Source organism: Erithacus rubecula (genome assembly GCF_903797595.1).
Source record: "Erithacus rubecula genome assembly, chromosome: 27".
In the NCBI taxonomy this organism is placed as follows: Eukaryota; Metazoa; Chordata; class Aves; order Passeriformes; family Muscicapidae; genus Erithacus; species Erithacus rubecula.
In genome coordinates, this window is record NC_136679.1 from 2,968,079 (window position 1) to 2,988,984 (window position 20,906).

General features: G+C 45.5%; 2 protein-coding genes across 4 annotated transcripts; one reads left to right on the plus strand and one right to left on the minus strand.

Moving 5' to 3' along the window:
- Positions 1-4,263: 4,263 nt before the first annotated feature.
- LOC306812831 (olfactory receptor 6E1-like) lies at positions 4,264-5,242 on the minus strand (the record flags this gene model as incomplete). 2 transcript variants are annotated; one of them, XM_079327710.1, is made up of 2 exons in its annotated part: positions 4,264-4,373; positions 4,479-5,242. In XM_079327710.1, 2 exons carry the CDS (start codon positions 5,240-5,242, stop codon positions 4,304-4,306), a joined length of 834 nt encoding a protein of 277 aa, XP_079183836.1. In that variant the 3' UTR covers positions 4,264-4,303. The 2 variants fall into 2 exon arrangements, with proteins under 2 accessions (XP_079183836.1, XP_079183837.1); XM_079327711.1 differs by having other exon boundaries at positions 4,267-4,373; positions 4,456-5,242.
- Positions 5,243-13,576: 8,334 nt separating this feature from the next.
- DAD1 (defender against cell death 1) lies at positions 13,577-15,470 on the plus strand. 2 transcript variants are annotated; one of them, XR_013776912.1, is made up of 4 exons: positions 13,577-13,833; positions 14,663-14,813; positions 15,067-15,110; positions 15,290-15,470. XR_013776912.1 is itself a non-coding variant. In XM_079327715.1 (3 exons), exons 1-2 carry the CDS (start codon positions 13,623-13,625, stop codon positions 14,791-14,793), a joined length of 342 nt encoding a protein of 113 aa, XP_079183841.1. In that variant the 5' UTR covers positions 13,578-13,622; the 3' UTR covers positions 14,794-14,813; positions 15,290-15,470. The 2 variants fall into 2 exon arrangements, 1 of the variants encoding a protein (XP_079183841.1); XM_079327715.1 differs by lacking the exon at positions 15,067-15,110 and having other exon boundaries at positions 13,578-13,833.
- Positions 15,471-20,906: the final 5,436 nt, after the last annotated feature.

Genomic DNA, 20,906 nt, shown 5'->3' on the forward strand with positions numbered 1-20,906 from the left:
CATATTTACATTTGCCATCAGTGTTTGGCCTAGAAAATAAAAGTTTTTAAGTTCACATAAATGGCTGAAAACAGCTGAGATGACAATTACAAACAAATACGAATATGAAATATCTAAGTGTGGAACCAGTTAAGAGTTACCAGCATGTAATTTAACTTTTAAAAAACATATTCACACTTGCAGCTGTGTTGTATGCACATCCACTGAGACAATTACAGTCATGTTGGTATAGTTACTCTAAATGAGAGACTGGATTGTTTCCTCTGAATTTGATTCATTCATCTTTAGACCTATCTTCAGCGATCTACAAAATTATTGCTTAAATCTAAATTATTAATCTAAGATTCAGCTGTCCTTTGCAACTCTGATAAAATAGGGGAACTGTTCAGAGGAGTGGGATGCAATCAGCTGATTTGGGGAATCACTGCTTAGATGAAATCTGAATTAGACACCCAGGAACCAGTGCAATTCATAGAGAGAGAACCCTCTTCCACAGAAAAGTGCCTCATCCTCACTTGGGCAGTTAAAGTCACTCACATTAGTCAATTTGATAGTAAAAAGTCAAGGGTAAATGTCACAGGCTCTGAGGACTAAAAATGTAATAAGAAGTTATCCTCAAATACATTATTTTCTTTCATTGTCTTCTAGGGGAAAAAATTGTTACAATTCCCTAACCTTTAGGAAATATTCACATTTCTTTGCTCAGAGTATCCTTCACTTCTGTATTTCTCAGACTGTAGATGAGCAGTGGAGAAACACAACAGTGTAAAAAATTGAGAAGACTTTATCCAGTGCTTTGAGAGTCCTGAGTTTTGGTAGGACACCTATTTTGGTAGGACACCTATTAAGCTTCCATAAAAAAGGGTAGTAACAGTGAGATGGGAAAAGCAGGTGGAAAAACAAGGAAAGGACGAAGAGAAAAGATTGCATTTCTGGGATATTCCCTAATTCCAGGATCAGAAATGTTGCAATGACTGTTTTATTTCTACATTCCCCATTTGCATATATCAAGTCAAGATGAAATGCATCACAGCTTGTAGAGCATCAAGAACTATATTTAATCATTGATCCATCATCACTGAGAGATTACAGAAAAAAGAAGACACTTTACCACTGCCTGGTTTTACTGTTTATTTTCTTTTTAAGCAGTTCTTGAACATTCTTCAGACAATAATTTGTGAGAGAGATCATTGAGTATTTTTCATTTTGCCTTATCCAAATTTTGTAACAAAATAATTCCCTTGGGTATGGAAAGCATCACACAGAATTGCAGCAGGATGTTTTGACAATGATGTATTGCAACCACACCAGACCAATACAACCAGTGGAAAACTGTAATACACATTTTCTAAGAATTGTTAAGATTGATGAATGTTTTTGGGTACCAAACTTTATTAAAAATCTGAAATATCCAGAAAGACATTGAGGAAAATAAGGAATGGTATGACTTACCTGCCTTGGCCATATTTTTTGAAATCTGCAGGGTCAGAGAGTTTTGATATTCTGGCCAACAGACACAAGCTATGATTTAGAAATCTTCAATCTAAGGAAGAAAGAAAAGAGAGGAATTCTTGAGTGAGTGATCATTTCATCACCAAATGCTGTACTGCCTGGTTTCAGCTGGCACAGAGATAATTTTCTTCCTAGTTGCTGGAACATGTTTTGGAGTAAAAGAATAATATTGATAGCACATGGACAGTTTAGTGTTCACTGTAAATCAATTTTCAGTTTGCCAGGCTCTGCCAGGGAGCAGGGGAACAAGAAGCTGGGAGGGAGCAGGGCCAGGACAGCTGACCTGAACTGGCCAAAGGGATCCTCCCCAGCACAGAACAGCATTCCCAGTACATAAACTGGGAGGCACTGGTCACTGCTCAGGGGTGGGCTGGGCATTGGTCAGGACAGCAATTGTGCTGTGCATCCCTCGATTCCTTTGGCTTTTATGCCTCCCTCTCTGTTGCATTATTATCACTGTTATTATTAGTATTATATTTCAATTTATTTCAATTATTAAACTGTTCTTATCTCAAGCTCTGTTTCACCTTTTTCCAATTCTGCTCCCACCCCACCCTGGGGGAGGGAGTGAGTGCCTGTGTGGTGCTTAGTTGCCAGCTGGGATTAAAGCTAGAACAAACTAGAAAATACAACAGATACTGAAGGAAATAATGAGAATAGATGTTTGATTTCTTTTTTTAATTCAATGCAATGTTAGTTATTATAATTATACATTATTCTTCTTTCCCTTTCCCTCTTCTCTCCTGTCTCTCATTATTATTTTTGTAGGTTTTGGTGTTTTGGGGTTTTTTTTAGGGATTGGCAGTCTTTTGTCTATTATTTGTTTAAGAAGAAGTGATCTTGCAGGTACCTGGTGTCACTTGTTACATTAAATATTTTTGCACAAACAGGCAGCTTCTGTGCAGACACTCACAGCAGGACACACCAAACCACAGTCAGTGGGAACAATCAGTGGCCAAAGCCAGGAAGGTCAACAGGACCACTGGCCAAACTGGACAGGAGCATCACTTAAGGGGTCACAGGCTCTTCCCCTGGCATTGCTGAGAATTAGAATTCAGCCAAGCTCCAAGGAAAAGGTAATTCCATGTGAAATCCTCCATTTAGGATTACAAGGTTAGGCTGTAATTATACCCAGGGGAAAAACACACACTAAGGAATCACAATTTGAGGAATTATGGGAAACTTTGGGAAAAACCAACCTCATCCTTGCATAGATTTATTGTTTTAGCATCATCAGTGACCTTGGATGTTCAATCACACTCTCACTGTCCAGGACACTGAGGATATGTTCAGAACTAAAGCAAAAACCACTCAAGCAAAAGTGGAAAGGACCATTTTAAGTTCTCCTGACTATCAACATAGCTGTAAAAATTACTGGTGGAGATTCCTGGATTCACTATACACAGCTAAAGCCAGCCCCAAACCTGGAAATGCCTTTACAGATAAGACTGAAACTAAACGTTCCATGAATTGTACTTGGGATCCAGGATTGTCCTTTAGAATTAGAGGGAAGACAAGGAATTTTGTTGATGGGTTTAGTGTGTGTGGTGTGATGCCTTCAGTTTTAGCTTTCATATTTTTTAGATTCTGCACTGCCTTCATGTGTTGTGGGAACTGCAAGTACAGAGAGCTCTCAGGACCTTGTGCATACAGGCTCAGACATAGAGATGGATACAAGATTTGACCTAAAGCCTTGGAAAAAGTGTGTGACTCTGAACTTCATATAGTGTCAGCAAGTTCTCCTCACAGTTCAGTTACACAAAACAATCCCTTTCCAGCCCCAGAACCAAGGACACTGCTGCAGCTTCAGGCCCAAAATGTACAAACAGCAGCAAATTGAGGAGAGCAACTGGGGAAGATGAAACTGCAGAACCTGGAGCTGGAATTGGAGAATTAACCCCAATATATGAATGGACCAAAACTTGTAAAAGGGTGAAAACTCCTGACCTGGGTCCATCTTGGGTGTAGCCCTGGCCAGGCTCTTGCACTGCCCAAGGTGAATCCTTTGAAAGCCTTTTAATAAATCCCTGCTTTATTCCTTTAACTCTGTCCAGCCTCTGTTCCAGGTAGCTTCTCTCAGGCATCAGTAATGATTGTAAACACAGCTTTGTGGAAGCTGAAATTCTAAAAATGAGAATATTAATAAGAATGGTGCTTCTGTACTTGCTTTGTAGCACGGTAGCTCAATGTGTTCTCTTGAGCCCACACTAGAGCAGAGGAAAAGTGTGAGAGGAAAGAAGCAGCAGAGGGGAACCCCCATGCACTGACCACAACCCTCCCACCCACCCTGTGAGCTGGGGACAGTGCTGCAGTTGTTTGGAATGAATAAATAAACTTGAGCCCAGAGAAGGGGAAAGTACAGGTGTTTAATATTTGATTTTGTTTCTCACAATCTAGTCTTACAAACTGTTTTAGTTGGTGATAATTTACATTGGTTTTCCCCAAATTCAGTATGTTTCACTCCTGGTAGAAATTGGCAAATCATCTCTCTGTCTTTATCTTAGTCTACAAGAGTTTTTATTCCTCTTTTTCCTCTTTTCTGCCTCTGCTCTGCCCCACTGTGGGGTGGAAGGTGTGAATGGGAATTTGGTTATTCACTAAGGCTAACCCATTCCAGTGAAGGGGGGAAATGCTATTAACAGAAGACTAGAAAATCCTTTCAGTGCTGGCATATTTTTGTTGCAAACAGGAGCTACATAACATCTAGAAAGCATAAACCATTTGAAATCTTTATTTCACAATTGTTGCATTTGGGAAACAATTCAGACACTTGGATGAGCTACTCCACCATTCACATCTGCCTCAGGGAGCCAGAACATTTCAGAATTCTCTCCTTTAAAGCTTGCTTGACTTGCCTGTTCCTGAGAGAGTAGATGTATGGGTTAAGTGTCTGAGTCAGCACAGAGAAGAATAAAGAAAGAATTTTGTCAGAGTCCTGCCCACCTCGCTGTGCTGGGCGGATGTACCTGTAAATGCAGGTGCTGTAAAACACTGTCACCACTATCAGGTGAGCTGAGCAGGTGGAAAATGCCTTCCTCCTACCTGCAGATGATGGTATATGCAAGACAGTGACAATAATGCAGCCATAAGAAACAGCAGTTACTGTCAGGGTGCCGGGGAGGATGATGATGAGGATGATGAACATCAGCTCTTCGATGAAGCCTGTGTCTGTGCAGGACAGCTGCAACAACAGGGAAGCATCACAGTAAAAGTGATTCATGACATTGGGACCACAGAATGGCAACTGCACGGTCATAATGGTGGGAGGAAACATCAAGAAAATACTCAGTGCCCAGCAGCTGAGGATGAGCTGCAGGCAGAATCTGCTGCTCATGATAGCTGTGTAATGCAAAGGGTGGCAGATGGCAACATAACGGTCCAGGGACATCACTGCCATGTGGAAAAGGGTGCAGGTCCCCAGGCAGTAGAAAAACAGCATCTGAAGGAAACAACCAGGCAGGGAAATCGTCTTCCTCTCTGTCAGCAGGCTGTACAAGGTGCTGGGGAGGAATGTGGAGGTGAAGGTGATTTCCAAAAAGGCAAAATTCCTGAGGAAGTAGTACATGGGGGTCTGAAGGAAGTTATTCATAAGCGTGATGCTGATGACAGAAATGTTTCCAAGCAGGATCAAGACATAGGCAATGCCAAGAAACAGAAAGAAGGCGATCTCCAGGTGGTGGCTGTTAGCCAGTCCCAAGAGGACAAATTCCACTACAGTTGTGTGGTTCATTGAGACATCATTGCTGGCAGGAAAAGAAAAAAACAGTTTTGGGAACAGTTGGAAAACAACTGAACATGTGTCAGTTTAGCTCTACTAACATTACTGGGCAATACTAGCAACAAACCTCTGATAAAAGACTGGAGCAGCCACAGTAACCACATATTAAAAATCCTGGTCATGTAAAAGAAACCCAAGCTCCATTTGTAAGACTGAGTCCTCACTCTAATCTAAACAATTCCTACAGTTCCCTCACAACACACTTGAGAGAGGTGCAGGAGCTGTTATAGATCCTGGGTCTCTCTCAATGATCTGACAACATCCATCCTCCAACAAACAAAAAAAAACCCAAAATGCCCGGAGTGAGAACTTCACCTGTGTCCAGACATTATCACAGAGGAATGCAATCACACTACAGAGTGATCCTGAAGCAGGTTAGACTGGTTCAAGGACACATTAATACTGCAAAAGAGAAAGTTACTGCAGTTAAAAGGAGACAGGGAAAGAGAGAGAGGGAGACACTCTTCAGAGAAGACAGCAATGCTGAAAAGTTAAGGCTGTCTGAGGGACACTCAGACACTGAGAGAAGGAAAAATGCACAAAGCAGTGGCTGGATGCTACAGCAAGCACCAGAGTGAGAGAAGGAATGGGAAAAACTGTGGGCAAACTCTCAGTTTCTTTATCCTCAGCTCTACAGCTGAACTCTGCTGCTGATGGACGTTTTTTGCTCTTCAGAGCCCCCATGTCCAAGCACCCCTCCCTCTTACAACCCCCACCCCAAGCTCAGACTCTGCTCTGTCCTGTCTGTGGCACTGCTGTACTCACCACCCTGCCATGATCTTGTGAATTGAAACATGAAAACTCTGCCCTTCAGATGCCCTTCAGTTTTTTCTTGGCAGGTCTTATCTGTGGTTTTTCAACTGCATCCTCCCTCCTCTTCTCCCACACACCAGCCCTAAAAAGAAACCTATCTTGCTTTGCAATCATGTTTACCAGGTTTTGGCTATGTTATCTGGATATTTTAATCTGGTTTTAGATTCATTTCAGACTCATTTCAGTTATTTCTGAATGACTGAAGTAAACACCAACACAGTGAATTTCCAAAAAAAGCAAACCTATCTTATTTAGATGATAACCATATGTATCAAGCCAGACACTCAAATCTCCCTCTTAAAATTCTCAACAAAAAGATAACTATAAGTTGGGGTGCTAGAACCCTTCTTAATGCACTATCCCCATCAAATCTTTCCCCTTAGTGCCCTTTTCACAGCAAAACACAGGAGTTTATTACCATTATCTTATGGTTGTTTCTCAAAAAACACCAATACAAAACAACTTCCCTCTCACAAACCATGTGAAACACAGGACATATTTTCAATAGCACAGATAGACATATATTATCTGGAAGTTGAGAGTTCCCTAAACCAAAAAACCCCCTTGGTAAAAGCTAAAGGTTTTTTACTTTAGTTTGAAGACTAAAAGTTCAGTTTTCCAAGTCAATGCCCCTTTAAACTTTCCCTACTCTTCAGAAAACTACACCCAAACTCTAAGAAATGCTCCAAGTAGTTACCAGGATATCCACAACAATCCAGGATGCTACAAAAAGTATTCTGAGTTGGATTCTGTTTCTCCTTAGCTCAGTTTGACAATTGATTTTTGGCAATAAAATTTCCTCTCTCTTCAGCTCCTTTATATAATAGTGGCAGTGTATTACAGCCTTGTGTTCCCTTACTGTGCCAAACCTCAGGGACCAATTAGGCATCAAAATCTGAAAAAGTACCTTGTGGGATAACACTTGTGAAAGAACAACAGGAGTGTAATCAAACCACGGAGAAAATGAAATTGGGAAGGACCTCTGGAGGTCAAATCCTTTCTAAAAGCAAAGCTGGGCAAGGCTGCTCCTGACCTTCTCTCAGTAAGTGTGGACATCTCCAAACACAGGGATGTATCAACTTCCCTGCAGTGCCACAACTTCCCTCGTGTTCTCATTGTGAATATTTATTTCCTTTTGTGCAGAAAGGATTTACTTTAAGCCATCACCTACACCTCTTGTTCTGAGAGCTCTAACTTGTCTCTGGTCCCCAGCTGCTGAGGGCACTGCCAGAGGCTGAGCTCAAAGCACCAATGTCAGACAGGAATCACACCATCAGTAAGGCTGAAAAACACCCCCAACATCAAGTCCAACCTTCAACCAAACACCACCATGCCCTCTAAAGCACATTACAAAGTGCCCCATCCCTCACTTTTGAACATTCCAGGGATGGTGACTAGAGTATTAAACCACCCTTTGGTATTATTGTTGTTCTCTCTTCACTATTAGAAGTGAAATGACCAGAGTGGATTCCTAAAGCAGAGACCTAAAGTGAGGAGGAAGCACATCTTTGTAAGAATTGTAAACCAAATTAATTTCTAAGTCAGTGAGAAGGATTAACCCAGATCCTTACTTAAATTGGGACTCACTCAATCAGTTAATTTGTAGCTGGAGGAGGAACGGACAGTCATTATTGAAAAGCTCAGTTCTACAGAATCAAAATTCCACATTTGACACTTAATATTTTCCCTCTTCCTGAGAGAAGCAATTCAGAGGGTTTGATTCCTTCACTGCTCAACAAGAACAAATAAACAAAATTACCAGTAACCATTTAGAATAGGAGGAAAAACATGGACTGACTCCAAGCCCATCTCTTTATAACATGTTTTTCTCTAGTTTGCTGATGTTTCCAGAGCTATTAATAAACCAATAGCATATGATGTTTGGTAATAAAGGGGTGGGAGGTCCATGATGATATGTGATATGTATTTCCAGCAGGTTCATTCTGCCAGTTGTTAGTCCAGGGCTCATCTCACTCATCTCATTTACCATCCTGGTTCATTTGAGCTCAGGCTGTGCTGCTCTCACTCTCTTCTACCCCTTTGCCTTATTATCATCCAGCAAATGCATGCAATATATAGATGCAATTGTGTTTAATTGCATTATAGTGGGCTTAATCTTTCTCAGGTGCATGCACTCAGGTTACAGCAGGACTGCTCTTGTGAAAGGCAGAGCCACAGAGGAGGAGCTCACAGAGAAGTGTCTCCCATGGGAACAAGCCCATGACATAACCAAAGAGACTCCTCTGCCTGAGTGAACTGAAAAAAGATTCTTAGAAGTGACAAAATGACAAACCCCCCATGTTTTGTCTCCCTGCACTGTTGGTGGGAAGGGCTGGGGCAGGGGAGGGAAGATTTTCTAAAGGTTTATTTTAGTGCTCATTATCCTCTTTAATTATGCTAATAATTTTTTCTTTATACTTTTGAAATTTTGAGCCTGTTTTGCCCTTAAAGTGTTTTTTTCCCAATTCTTACCTCAACTCATGAGCTCTTTTAGTTGTTCTTTCCCCCTCCTCTGCCCAACTATAACAAAAGAAAATGAGTGAAGAGTTTTTTTTTGTAAGTGCCTGGCGTTTAGCCAGTGTTAAACCACAACAATGCTCAGCACACAAAAAGTGTGAAAAAAACCAGTATGGTGCAAGCTAATCAGGTGTGGTCAGATCCTAGAAATCTTAACTCTTTATTCATACACTGTAAAAGAGATAAGAGATAAGAGGTGAGGAGCTTCAATACATAACTCACACTTTCTAGGAAATTTTGACTTCTCACAGGTATATCTGCTGCTGCTGTGACTCCCTGAGAGTGAGATGTCACATCCCAGATCTCCAGCAGCCACCAGTGTAAGGAATTTTGGCACTAGGAGTTCTGGAAGGGCTGTGCTGTCATGAGCTGCTCTTACCTCAGGCTTTGAAGGGGCTGGCACCAATACAGACCTTCCCAGCTCACATCCTTTCTGCCCACAGGGTCCAGTGTTCCCCCCTTATCTCCTACTAGTGTGAAAAATGAGGTTCACTTTCCTGGTAAATTTTACGAGGTTTAATAAAAGACAATAAGAGACAAACAACAAAGCAAAAGGTTATAATGGCCTGGATGCTTTGCATTCAGCCAAGAGCACACCCTAGCTCAGAAAACACTTCTTTAAATGCATCAACATGTTGCATATTCATAGACCTTCATGCATTATTCAAAATCATCCTCCTCAACTTGTAAATCAACTTTTTAAAATTTCTCCTTGTGGCTCCATTTTGTCACACACCCCCTGATAATGGAGATTTACAATTTCCTTCCCTGGGGTTCAGGTGTGTGATAATCCAAGAATATGAAGATTTCCTGATTATCTTTTTACCATTCTCTGAGTTAGTTACATGAACAAAAGCTTTTCACATCAACAAGTTATAGTCCATGAAAAATATATTTATCACACTACTATTTCTAAGTTTTGTTAATAGCAGAACTAAAAGAAACTCTATTCATTCAGCAAAGTTTTCCAACATTATACATACAGCATTTATTTTAATATTTGTGAAAAGCCAATAATATCATATGTACTTATAACAGACCCAAAATGACATTCCCATATGGAAATTGAGGTGAATCCACTGAGAATTCCTCTCTCTGTCCCAAGGTCTGCCTGATACACCACAAATCCATGTTAAACAATTAAAAAAGCACATTATGGCAATCCCTAGGCCTGGACAAGGGGTGCACCTCCAGGAATAACCTCAAGAATTAGTAACTACTGGTCAGCAATTGGGGATCTCTGGTACAGGTGTCCTAAACCAAAACCAGACATTAGAAGGGTAGGACAGGTCCTAAAACCTCTCTCACCAAGTAATTGCTAACAAAATGTGTCACCTTGTGGGAGAATGAGGTGTAGTTTGTGAGTGGAGGGTGTTGCAAAAGGAAGTCCTTGAGAAATAATGGACAAATTACCCACCCCTAATCTGGAAGGCTCCATAAGGAACTGGGATAAAATCAAAGGACCTCAGGAGTCACTGACATCTCTCCAAACCCTGTAGAAATTGAACTAACCAGTTTAACCTGTTCTGAGTTGGGAAATTGGACTCTACTGCTCTCAGCAAGTGAACTGAGGAGTGGCAGGTGTGAAGGCTCACAGAAAAGAGCCAGAGATGTGATAATCCCACTCATTTCCCCTTTCAATCCTTGGCTACTTTTGTGTAGGAACTAGAGCACAAATGTCAGCACTTCAAACTGAAGTTGCCACTCATTGTAGCATTAAGTCAGACAAGGAAAAGATACAGGTAATATGTTTTTGGTAAATCTCAACCCCCGTGCTCAACCTGGGTAAAATCCTGGTTACTGGGGAATGAGACTGCCACAGAAATTGTCATGATTGTGAGGCCACTACCAGCAAATCCTGGGGCTGGATCTGTCCAAGTGATGTCTGCACAGATGCCAGAGGCAGGGGATGGTGTTTGGTCTCTCTTCTCCCTCTCTCTGCTCCAAGTCTGCCTCCTTTCAAAATAACAAATGTGAAACCCAACCCACAGCCCTTGGGAATGTGTGAAGGAATTGCTGCAGGGACTGCAGGAAAAGGAGCAGGTGTACAATTCTCTCCTGTAAACCCACCAGGGAGCAGCCAGCCCCAGAGCTGACACTACCCTGAACAGCTGCTGTACCTCACACAGCCAAACTGATTCCCACACATCACATCTGTGTGGTGCTGGTATCACAGACATGGTTTTTATGGCTCCCTTGCAGTGTCACTGAAACTGTGGGAAAAGCAAAAACCCTCCAACAATGCATTTAGTGTTAGGGAATGAAGGCATTACTTTGTTCTGGCCAGGATGTGGAACAGAAATAATTTCATCCACACATTGCCCAGGTGTGCAGAGAAAACCCTTCCATCACACATCACTTTTTACTAGATTTTTCAGATACTTACACTCTCAAAACCCATGGAAATTCCTTGGTTCAGTGTTCATTGCATTTGGTTTCCAATTAGTTACAGATCTTTTGGCCTCTGATATTAATTCAGTTCTCATTCTTTGGTTCTCTCATCTTTTCCCAGACCTGTTGTCTCTTACCATGCCAGGGCTGATGTTTGGAGTTGATGTTCATTAATGGTTGTTATCTTTTGTGTATCTTCTCCCAGCCTGCTGAGATGTTGAATTCATCATGCCTTGAAGAATGCAACAGATCTGTGAAAAGAAACTTCAGTTCCTTTTCCCTGAGACAAACAAGACTGGCTGAAGGCACAAAAAATTTTAAATTTTGTATCATTTTCCAACAGCAGGAGGCAGACTGGGAGCGTTTTGCTTTACCCAGGAGGGGAATCAGTGTCCCTTCAGTGTCATGCACTGCTCAGGAACTGTCACAGATCCCTGGAGTGGGGAATGAGGAATATCCACATATTGATCATGCATTGATTGGCAGCTCTGATGTCACCACGGTGGTGACACTCCCCACTCACCCACTTGGAGAATCTGGGATTTCCATTTCCCAAAGAGAAGCTGCTGATGCCTTGTGAATGCTGGTGAGAGTCAGGGAAAACAGAAGTTTGTGTTTTCCCAAGCTACTCAAAGGAAAACAGAAAGGGAAGAATTAATAACAAAGTCTAGCACCTGGTGTTGTAGGCAGAAAAAGTATGTGAAGAACATGATGTTATGGTAAAAGCATGTTTACAAGAAGTATTGCCTTCCTTGGACCAATTAATTTAATTATATCCTTGGTTCTCTAAACCAGTCTATAAAAATGTGTCTCCTTCTGCAATAAATTGATTCTTCTGCTTTCTACATGAAGCCTGTGTTGCTGTATTTTTTGCTGCTTCCTAGCCTTACAGTGGCATTGCCTTAGGATTTTATATTTTATATTTTCCAAACCTTGTACTGCATTTGTGTATAACTCTAAACTCCATATAGAGTGTGAGTTTCTGTCTTCACATTTTGGTCAGACTAGACAATCCCTCTTGACCTGGGATCCAAGGACACAACACAGCCTTAAAAAGTACAAACAAAAGTGAGTTGGGGGGGGAGCAAACTGGGGGAATATGACTTCATTACCTGAAACTGTAATGGGAGGATTAACCCCTGATATGTAAATGGACCAAACTTACAATTGTCTGAAAAACTCATGAAATTCATCCATCCTGGGTGTAGCCTCTGGGAGGCTCTGAGTGCCCAAGGTGTATCTATTGAAGGCCTTTAATAAATATCTGCTTTTATTCTCTTAACCTTGTCCAGCCTCTGTTCTAGGGAGACACTTCAAGGCATCTTCCAACTTCCTTCCTCCAAGATTAAATTCCTGGGGATGGTGGAAAGGAGGATCAGTGTGCTCCCTCTGAAATCACCCTAGAGCAAGTAAAGATACTGGGGAGTATAAAGGAGCTCCAGCAAGCTTTAGGCTCTTTGTTTTTTTAGGGAAAACATATTTCAGACATCTCCATTATCACTGCTCTTGTGGCAGCATTCCAGACAAGAAAACAATTTGGACAAATGGGCAGTTCCTTCTTTTTAAAGCTGCTCCAAGTAGGACCTGGTTTTCTTACAGGTGTTCTATAAAAATATTATGTGGCCATGTGAAGATGGAGCAGTAGCAGGACTGGAGAGTTTTTTGCTGCACTGATTATTTACATTTATCCTGCTATAATCCACCTGTTGTTACAACCTAATCTGATCACAGCCTGTGATTGTTTGCCTCATGTATTGAGGTTGCTGAGATTTTTCTTCCCTTACCCTTTCCTTTCTTATACATTTTCTCAAGTGGTATCTTTATGGTTTCACAGAGTCACATTACTATAAATGAAAACCAAAATGGCCACATACTTGTTTTTGTGTGCAAGCACACTGCTCTACAATAAATTTTACATGTGTATATTTACAAACACCCATCACTCAGAGTCATCTCACCCTAACCCACCCCAAAGGCACCTGAGTTACAGCCCAGGTGTAAAAATAATTCCACAAAACTTTTACAAAGCACCACAAGAGGGCAACATCCCTGCCAAGCCAAACCAGCCCGTGATTTTAGGATGGAAAATTTCCTTCATTGCAGAGCTTGTGTGGCAGCATCACTGCCCACAGTGAGAGATAGGAAAGCTGGAATGATTTAAACACAATGAACGTATGGAGAAAAAAAAAAAAAAAAAAAGCAAAAAAAAAAAAAAAAAAAAAGCAGTAGTTTCCCTTTCCCCAGCTCCAAGTAGGGCGAGGCAGGTCTGTCCCCCACCATCCTTGGGGTAGATGCCGGACACTCCTCCTGCCAGAATTCTCGGACAGTCCCTCAGCTACAACCCCCGGCCCAGCCGCCTCAGCCACAGCCCCGCCCCCAGCAGCAGTGCCGAGCTCTGATTGGCCCTCGGAAGCAAAGCCTCTCTAATCGGCCCAGCAACAGCCAGCTCTGCGTTCTTATTGGCTCATGGAAACAGAGGTGGGGACTCCGCAGAGCTCTCAGCGCATGCGCAGTCTGGCAGCTCGGTTTCCCCTATCGCTTACCGCCACGTCGCTGCGCGCACGCGCGGTGCGGGCGGGCGGCGCGGCGCACGCGCGGTGCGGGCGCGGCCATGGCGGGCTCGGTGCGGGCGGTGGCGCGGCGCTTCCTGTCCGAGTACGGCGGCGGCACCGCCGGCCGCCTCAAGGCGCTGGACGCCTTCCTGCTCTACGTGCTGCTCACCGGCGCGCTGCAGTTCGGCTACTGCCTCGGCGTCGGCACCTTCCCCTTCAACTCCTTCCTCAGCGGCTTCATCTCCGCCGTCGGCAGCTTCATCCTGGGCGGTCAGTGGCGGCCCCGCCGTCCCCTCACGGCCCCGGGGTCACCCTGCGCCTCCCCCCGGAGCCGCGGGCAGGGCGGGATCCGTAGGGATCAGCGGATCGGGGAGCCCCTCAGCAGCCGCGGCCTCTCCCGAGCTGCCCGTTCCGCTCCCGGGGGCAGGAGCTGCGGGTCACTGTCCCCCCACCCTGCACGGTGCTGCTCCCCCAAACCCCCCGCTCGCAGCCCTCTGACTGACAGGGAGAGCTGGGGCTGTTCAGAGGAGGAGGAGGCTGCAGTGAGACCTGAAAGTCTCTTCCAGGGTCTAAAGGGACGCCAGGAGAGCTGGAGAAGGGCCTGGAGTGACAGGACACAGGGAATGTCAAAAGGCAGGGCTGGATGGGATGTTGGGAAGGAATTCCTCCCTGTGAGGGTGGGAGGCTCTGGCCCAGGTTACCAGAGCAGCTGTGGCTGCCCCAGTGCCTGGAAGTGTCCAAGGCCAGTCTGGATGAGGCTTGGGGCAATCTGGGATAGTGGAAGGTATTTTGGGATGGGAATGAGATGATCTCTAAGGTGCCTTCCAACCCAAATCATCCTGTGTTTCCAACACACCCAATGGAGGATGCAGCAATATCCACATTCAGTGGGAGTCCATCCTGCTCAGCACTCTGGGCACCCCCTTTTGTGTGTGGTGCTGTGGGAGCACTGGCTCCATGACAGCCCCATCCAAATCCCCTGACAGTGTCCTGCTCCTCTGTAATGGAGTAACCTCTCCCAGGTGGAGCAGTGACCCCTCCTGGGCTGGGCTGTGCTTCCCACCCCTGCCCTGTGGCTCATTGTTTCTCTGCTCTGCAGTTTGCCTCCGGATCCAGATCAACCCCCAGAACAAGGGGGAGTTCCAGGGCATCTCCCCCGAGCGTGCCTTCGCTGATTTCCTCTTTGCCAACACCATCCTCCATCTCGTCGTCATCAATTTCGTTGGCTGAGCTCTGGGAGAGGCTGCCAGGTACTGACCTGTGGGGTCACAAAAGGGGCTCTTGGGGAGAGCTAGAAGGAGAGGGAATCCTGAGCTCCCAGCTTCCTCCTGGCCCAGCACAGCTGAACTGTTGTGCTCTGTGTGGGCACACACTGAGGATTTATGGCTTTCTGGTTTTGAGCATATCTTTTTTTGGCTTTTATTATTAAGAGTGTAACAGCACTCTACAGCAACCTACCCACATTCCTCTCTTATGAGAGACATTCCCCATTCTTCTTTGCAGAAGAAGCTTTGGAGGCTCCAAGTCCTGGGCTCTGTGAGGCTGAGGTATGGCTGGGGTTCAAGTCTGGAGCTCCTTTGCAGATGAGGCAGCTGGGACAGGGACAGTTGGGTGTTGGGGACTGGGGACATGCCCTGTTGTTGCAAGGGGCCACACTGGGGCTTGGGGGAGCTTTGTCTTCTGTGCTCTGCAGTAACATTGCTGATGTTGCCTTCTCTCTTTCCAGGTGTTGAACTGCTCCTGATGGCAAAGCCTGGCACGTGGAAGTGCCCAGCACACTCTCACCTTTTTCCTTGGTGGAGGAAGGAGACACAGGACTCAAGATTTCTCCCTCCCAGAGTGTCCTGTGGAGGGGTCTGCAGTCTCATTGTGTAACTTTCCATCAATAAAACCCTTTATGACACTGCTGCCTTTTCCATGTTGGTGACAAATGCAGAACTTTTCCTCCTTCCAGGTTTCCTCTCAGGCATTACTCCTGGTTTTGCCTCCCTCCCTTCCTTTCTACCCAGCAGGCTTTTCTTCTGTGTCCCAGTTTTGGAGAGAAGCAGGAAAAAAGTGATCATGGAAACTCAGTTGTCATCCCCCCTTTTCATCTCCTTCTTTCCTGCCTTTTGATCTTCCAGAGTCTGTTGCCAATGTGCCCCTGGGCTTCAAAGCTGTGGAAAATTCAGCTGAGGCTGTGGTTAGTGGCCACAAAGGGAAGGAAGTGTCCTCCAGCACATCCCCAGGTGTACCCAGATCCCACAGACCCTCCCACATCCCTCACAGCCAGCTGGGCCATGTCTGCATGAGACCTTCAAGATCATCCAGTCCAACCATCCACCCAGCACTGCCACTGTAATTAAACCTCACCACCCTCCACCAGATCCTGACTCCTCCTGAATTCCCAAGGGCTGTTGGCTCCTCTCCCCCCTGGGCAGCCCCTCCAAGGCCTGACCACCCTGAATCTCCCCTGTCTCAGCTCAAGGCCATTCCTGGCTCCCCTCACTGCAGGCACAGCACAAGGGACCGACCCCACCTCACTGAGCCCTTCAGGGGTGTGATGTGACCCCCTCTGAGCCCCCTCACTAAACACCCCCACCTCTCCCTCAGCCATTCCTCAGAAAAAAAAAAAATATTTTCTAGGCTTTTGTGAGCTTTGTTGCTCTTCACTGGACACACTCCAGCCCCTCAAAGTCTTTTTTAATGTGAGGGGTCCAGAACTGAATGCATCAGCCACCAGTGCAGGGTTGGAGGGGGTGATGATCACTTGTGGCTGTGCTGTTTGTGCTGCAAGCCCGGTCGCTATCGGGCTTTTGGCCACTTGGGCACGCTGTTGGCTCATTGTTTCTCTGTTGGCAGCCAGCCCTGCCCAGCCCCTTTCTGCTGAACGGCTCCTGAGCCACTCCCTGCTGCGACCCCCGTGCAGAACCAGCCCTTGGCCTTGTGCTTCGCCCACTGCTCGAGTCTGTTCAGGTCTCACTGGAACCGTCGTGCTTGAGGTTCTGTCCTCACACTGATCCTGCTTCGTGCTTGTCTCTGCAGCTGAAACGCTGGGGAGGCAAAACCTCAAGAATCTTGAGATTCCTTGGCATGGAGATGTGCTGCACTGAGGAGATGGAGCTTTGGTTCTCTGATGGCTTCAGAATCTCTCAGAATTCTATTCTGGCTCCTGTTTGCCACCTTCTAAACACTTCCAGCTGTGCTGCAACAATTAAAGCTGTAACAATCTGAAACCTGGAGCTCCCAAATCTCTTGCCTAACATGGGCTGTGAGGGGTCAATGAGGTTTTCACTGTCCTAGACAGTGGAGTCTGGGTCTGTGTCAGGAGCAAAGAGCTCGGGCACTGCACTCCTGGAGTTGTTTGCAGTGGCAGCAGCATTGGGAGGGCAGGCAGGGACTCGGGGTGCAGGGATGGTGGAGTGGGGTGACTCTGGCTGGGTGTCACTCCATCACTCCCACTGGGACAGGGGAGAGAAGATAGGCAATGACCAGCAGGGTGAGACAGTTTTATTACAGTAAAAGAAAGAAATCAGCAGAGATCTGCACATGTATGGGCTAAAGAGAAAAAAAAGTCAGTTTCTACTTCCCATGTGAGAGGAATGATGGATTTGTCTTTACAAACAAGCTGTGGATCTGCTGGTAGATAAAACAGCACTGAGAGAGAAAAGAAATAATGGGATGGATTCCACTGATTGATGAATGAAAAATGTATTTGCCTTTACAAACTGTAGGTTTGTTGACAAATGAAATTGGATATTGAAAGATGAAAGAAGCAATGGGGAAAACCCATTAATTCCATAAGAATTAAAAATTAAAAAGGAAGGTTATACATTAGAGGGGAATCTCAGGTATCAGGTGTTCTGGGAAGTCTGTGCTTCTCAAGTACCTCCGCCCATGGGGAAAGAGAGAGGAAATTGGAATAAAAAGGAGGCTGCATCCTCCAAAAATCTGAGACATCCCAGGGGAATTCCCCATGGCCTCTCCCTTTATTCGAATAAAGCAAAAAGGACTCCTCTGTCTCTTTTTTGAACATAAAATTCTGGTGTTTGTGGATTAATTTTCCTGACATGTGAGCAGCAATACTCAGACACTTCTGGGAAGCAGAGCTGCAGCTTATGTGATGTTCTTCTGGAAGGCAAACATGGAGAGCTCACAAATACCCCCCTTCCTCCTCTCTCCCTTGGCTCATACACCTGAGATAATCTCACATGGTGTGGAATATCCCTCAGGTTAATTCGGGTCAGCTGGGGCCCCTCCCAGGATCCTGCCCATCCCTCTGATGGGGGAAGGAATGTCAGAGGCACAGCACTGCTGGGCAGTAGCCAAAACACTGCTCTGTTATCAACAGAGTGCAAAGCACAGCCCTGTAAGGGCTGGGAGCTTCACCTTGGTCAGACCCAACACAGATGGGCAGTGATGCACTCAGCTCTGCTTTGCCATGAGCCCTGCCCTGGCAGCAGGACCAGCACATGCAGGGTTAATGATGCTCAGCCTGAGCCCTCCCCTGGCCACTGCTCAGAACTGCAAAGGGCTGAGTCACAGAAGATGCCAGGCTTTGCTGTGGAGTTTTTCCCCTCTTTCCTGCTTGTGATTGCTCCAGCTGCCATTAATTGGGCAGTAGAATTCATGAGGGAAAGTAAAATTGCAGAGGATGTACAAAGGATGTAGAGACAGGCAGGGTGGAATGGTTTGAATCTAACAGAGGGCAGGTTTAGATGGGATATTGGCAAGAAATTCTTCCCTGTGAGGGTGGGGAGGCCCTGGCACAGGGTGCTCAGAGCAGCAGTGGCTGCCCCTGGATCCCTGGAAATGCCCAAGGTCAGGCTGGACAGGGCTTGGAACAACTTGGGATAGTGGAAGGTGTCCCTGCCATGGCCAGGGGATGGAACTGGGTGATCTTTAAGGTCCCTGCCAAACCAGACTATTCTGGGGTTCTGTGAACCTACAATGAATCCAAGTCCTTCTGTGCAGGAATAAGCTTCAACAAATCCACTGACATCTTCAAGCTCTGGTCCTTGTAAAGTCCACTCTTGGGTCCTTGGTCACACAAGGAGGAGGAAAATAAGAGAGGATGGTTTGTGCACAGGGCCGTGTTTGATGAGAGGTGACAAATGTTGATCAGGACATTTTCTCCAACAAAACCCTGAGAAAACACACAAATTCGTCTCCTACCCATGGAGGGCAGGAGGTGACATAGGGGAGAGGATGCAAAACCTCCTTCCCTGACAGTGTGAGAGGACCCTGGCCTGCCCCTTCATCCTTCCTTCTCATCCAGGTCAGGAGAAGTGGAAGGATTTTTCAATCTGTTAAAATGATGATGCAAATCAGCAAATTCAGAAATCTGACCCAATTCTAGGAGCTCTCCCGCCACATGCTTTATAATGCATTCCTCCCCCCCTTTCCCTGCCCACTCTATACATAGCTCAATCCTTCCTGCTGCACCCAAAACAACTCCCCAAGTGCAGGCTGTGGTGAGGGGAGGAGGGGAGGATGTCTTAACCTCAATTCCACTTTGCCTTGTGGTCTAACGTCTGCTGTTCTTTTCCACAGCTCTCCCCCTCCCTGCCACGTGCCACCCCCACCCCCCTGGTGCTGCACTTTCCAGAGGATGTGGTTTTGTGGTGGGGGGTAGATGAGCATCAGTGGTGACCCAGATCTCGACTGTGGCGTCATGGAACTTGTGCTGTGGCCTCTTCCTGCCCCACCTGGGCCACCAGCCCCTTTCCACCTCCTGTCCTGCTCTGTTATCTCCTAGCTTTGCTTTGTTCTGTGGTTTTTGTATCTCGAAATAAACAAGAAAATGCAGGAAAGGGGGGGCACGTTGTGATGGTGGGAGATTGGCGGCCTGATATCTGAAAGTGTCTTTGAAGTAGACTTTGCAAATTCAGTGCTTTGCAGGTCACATGCCAGGAGCCATTTTAGTAAAAATATTTAACTCATCTCCCACCTGGCAAATCCTGTCCCTGTTTAACCTGCAAGAGAAAAGACTTAGATGTGGAAACAGAGGCAGCACAATCCTTAACTCTATCCTTTCATCTGGGAGTGAGTTTGAACTGCAGAATAAAAAATTTATGATGGTTATTAATTTTTAAAAGTGATGGTAAAGGTAAATGAGTATGGAAAGTTTTCTTCCACATCCCTTAAAGTTTGTGGAATGAGATTAATTGGTTGGAAATCTGTGAAATGCAATGACTTGTGACTTGCTTTATAGTTCATACATGATTTAGGCAGCTTCTTCAGGCTGTCTCCCATGACATGGCAGATTTCATCAGGAGTGGAATACAGGCTCCAAGAGCTGCCTGGAATCCAGCTCTGAAGGAGCCACAGGTTTCCTGCAGCTGGGGAGAGATGACAATGGTGGCTGTGTCCTGGCAGAGATGAGAACAAATCCCTGAACATCTGCACTGTAAAACCATCAGGGCAATAGACTGGGGAAGTTTCAGTTGTTCCTTGTCAGGAGGGTCAGGATTGTCACCCTGTGACTGACAGGGCAGTGCTGGGTGCAGGACCAAGGCAGGACACCAGGGAGGCTTTGTCCTGCTGCTCTCAGCAGTGTGGGGTCAGACCCTGGCATGGTCCTGCCACAGGAGGCACCAGGGCTTTTGGCTAAAGGTGTTTGAACCACAACCCTTCCCAAAACCAGCTCCTTGTGCAGGCTGTGAGCCCAGCTGGGTGAGGAACCATCCCCAGTGTCCTGAGAGGCTTTTGCTGCTTTGGGAACTGGTGGGAGGTACAGGCAAGGTTCAAGCTCTGTGTTTCTGTCAGAGCACACTTCTCTTTCTCCCCCACAGAGGAACCTCTGGTGATGCCTTAGGATTTTGGCTTTTATATTTTTCATAGATTTGTAATCCTGCAATTCTTTAGTGTAGAACTCTAAACTCCATGCACAGTGTGAGCTGCTGCTCTCCCATTCTGTCAGACACAGCAAATCCTCTCCAGGCTGGGAATCAAGGATACCTCAGGCCCCAAGAAATGAAAAAGTGAGTTGAGGGGAGCAAGCCTGAGGTAAACGACTTCATTACCTGAAGCTATAACTGGAAGATTAATCTCCAATATACAAATGGACCAAACTTATAAAAGTGTGAAAACCAAACCCATGACCCTGTTGTCCATTTTGGGGTGTAGCCCCTGGGGGGCTTTGTCTGCCTTAAATGTACCTGAAGACCCTTCAATAAATAAATATATTCAATAAATGTAACTGCTTTTTATTACCTTTATTTTGTCTGGCCTGTTTTTAGTTAGTCCCAGAAGAGCCTCACTGGGGCACAAGTAGATGGAGAAATTGAACAGGAGAACATTTCCCTTCCAGAGTTGCCAGGGCCAGACAGAACCTGAGGCCAAGGGGGTCCATTGGTGTTTTA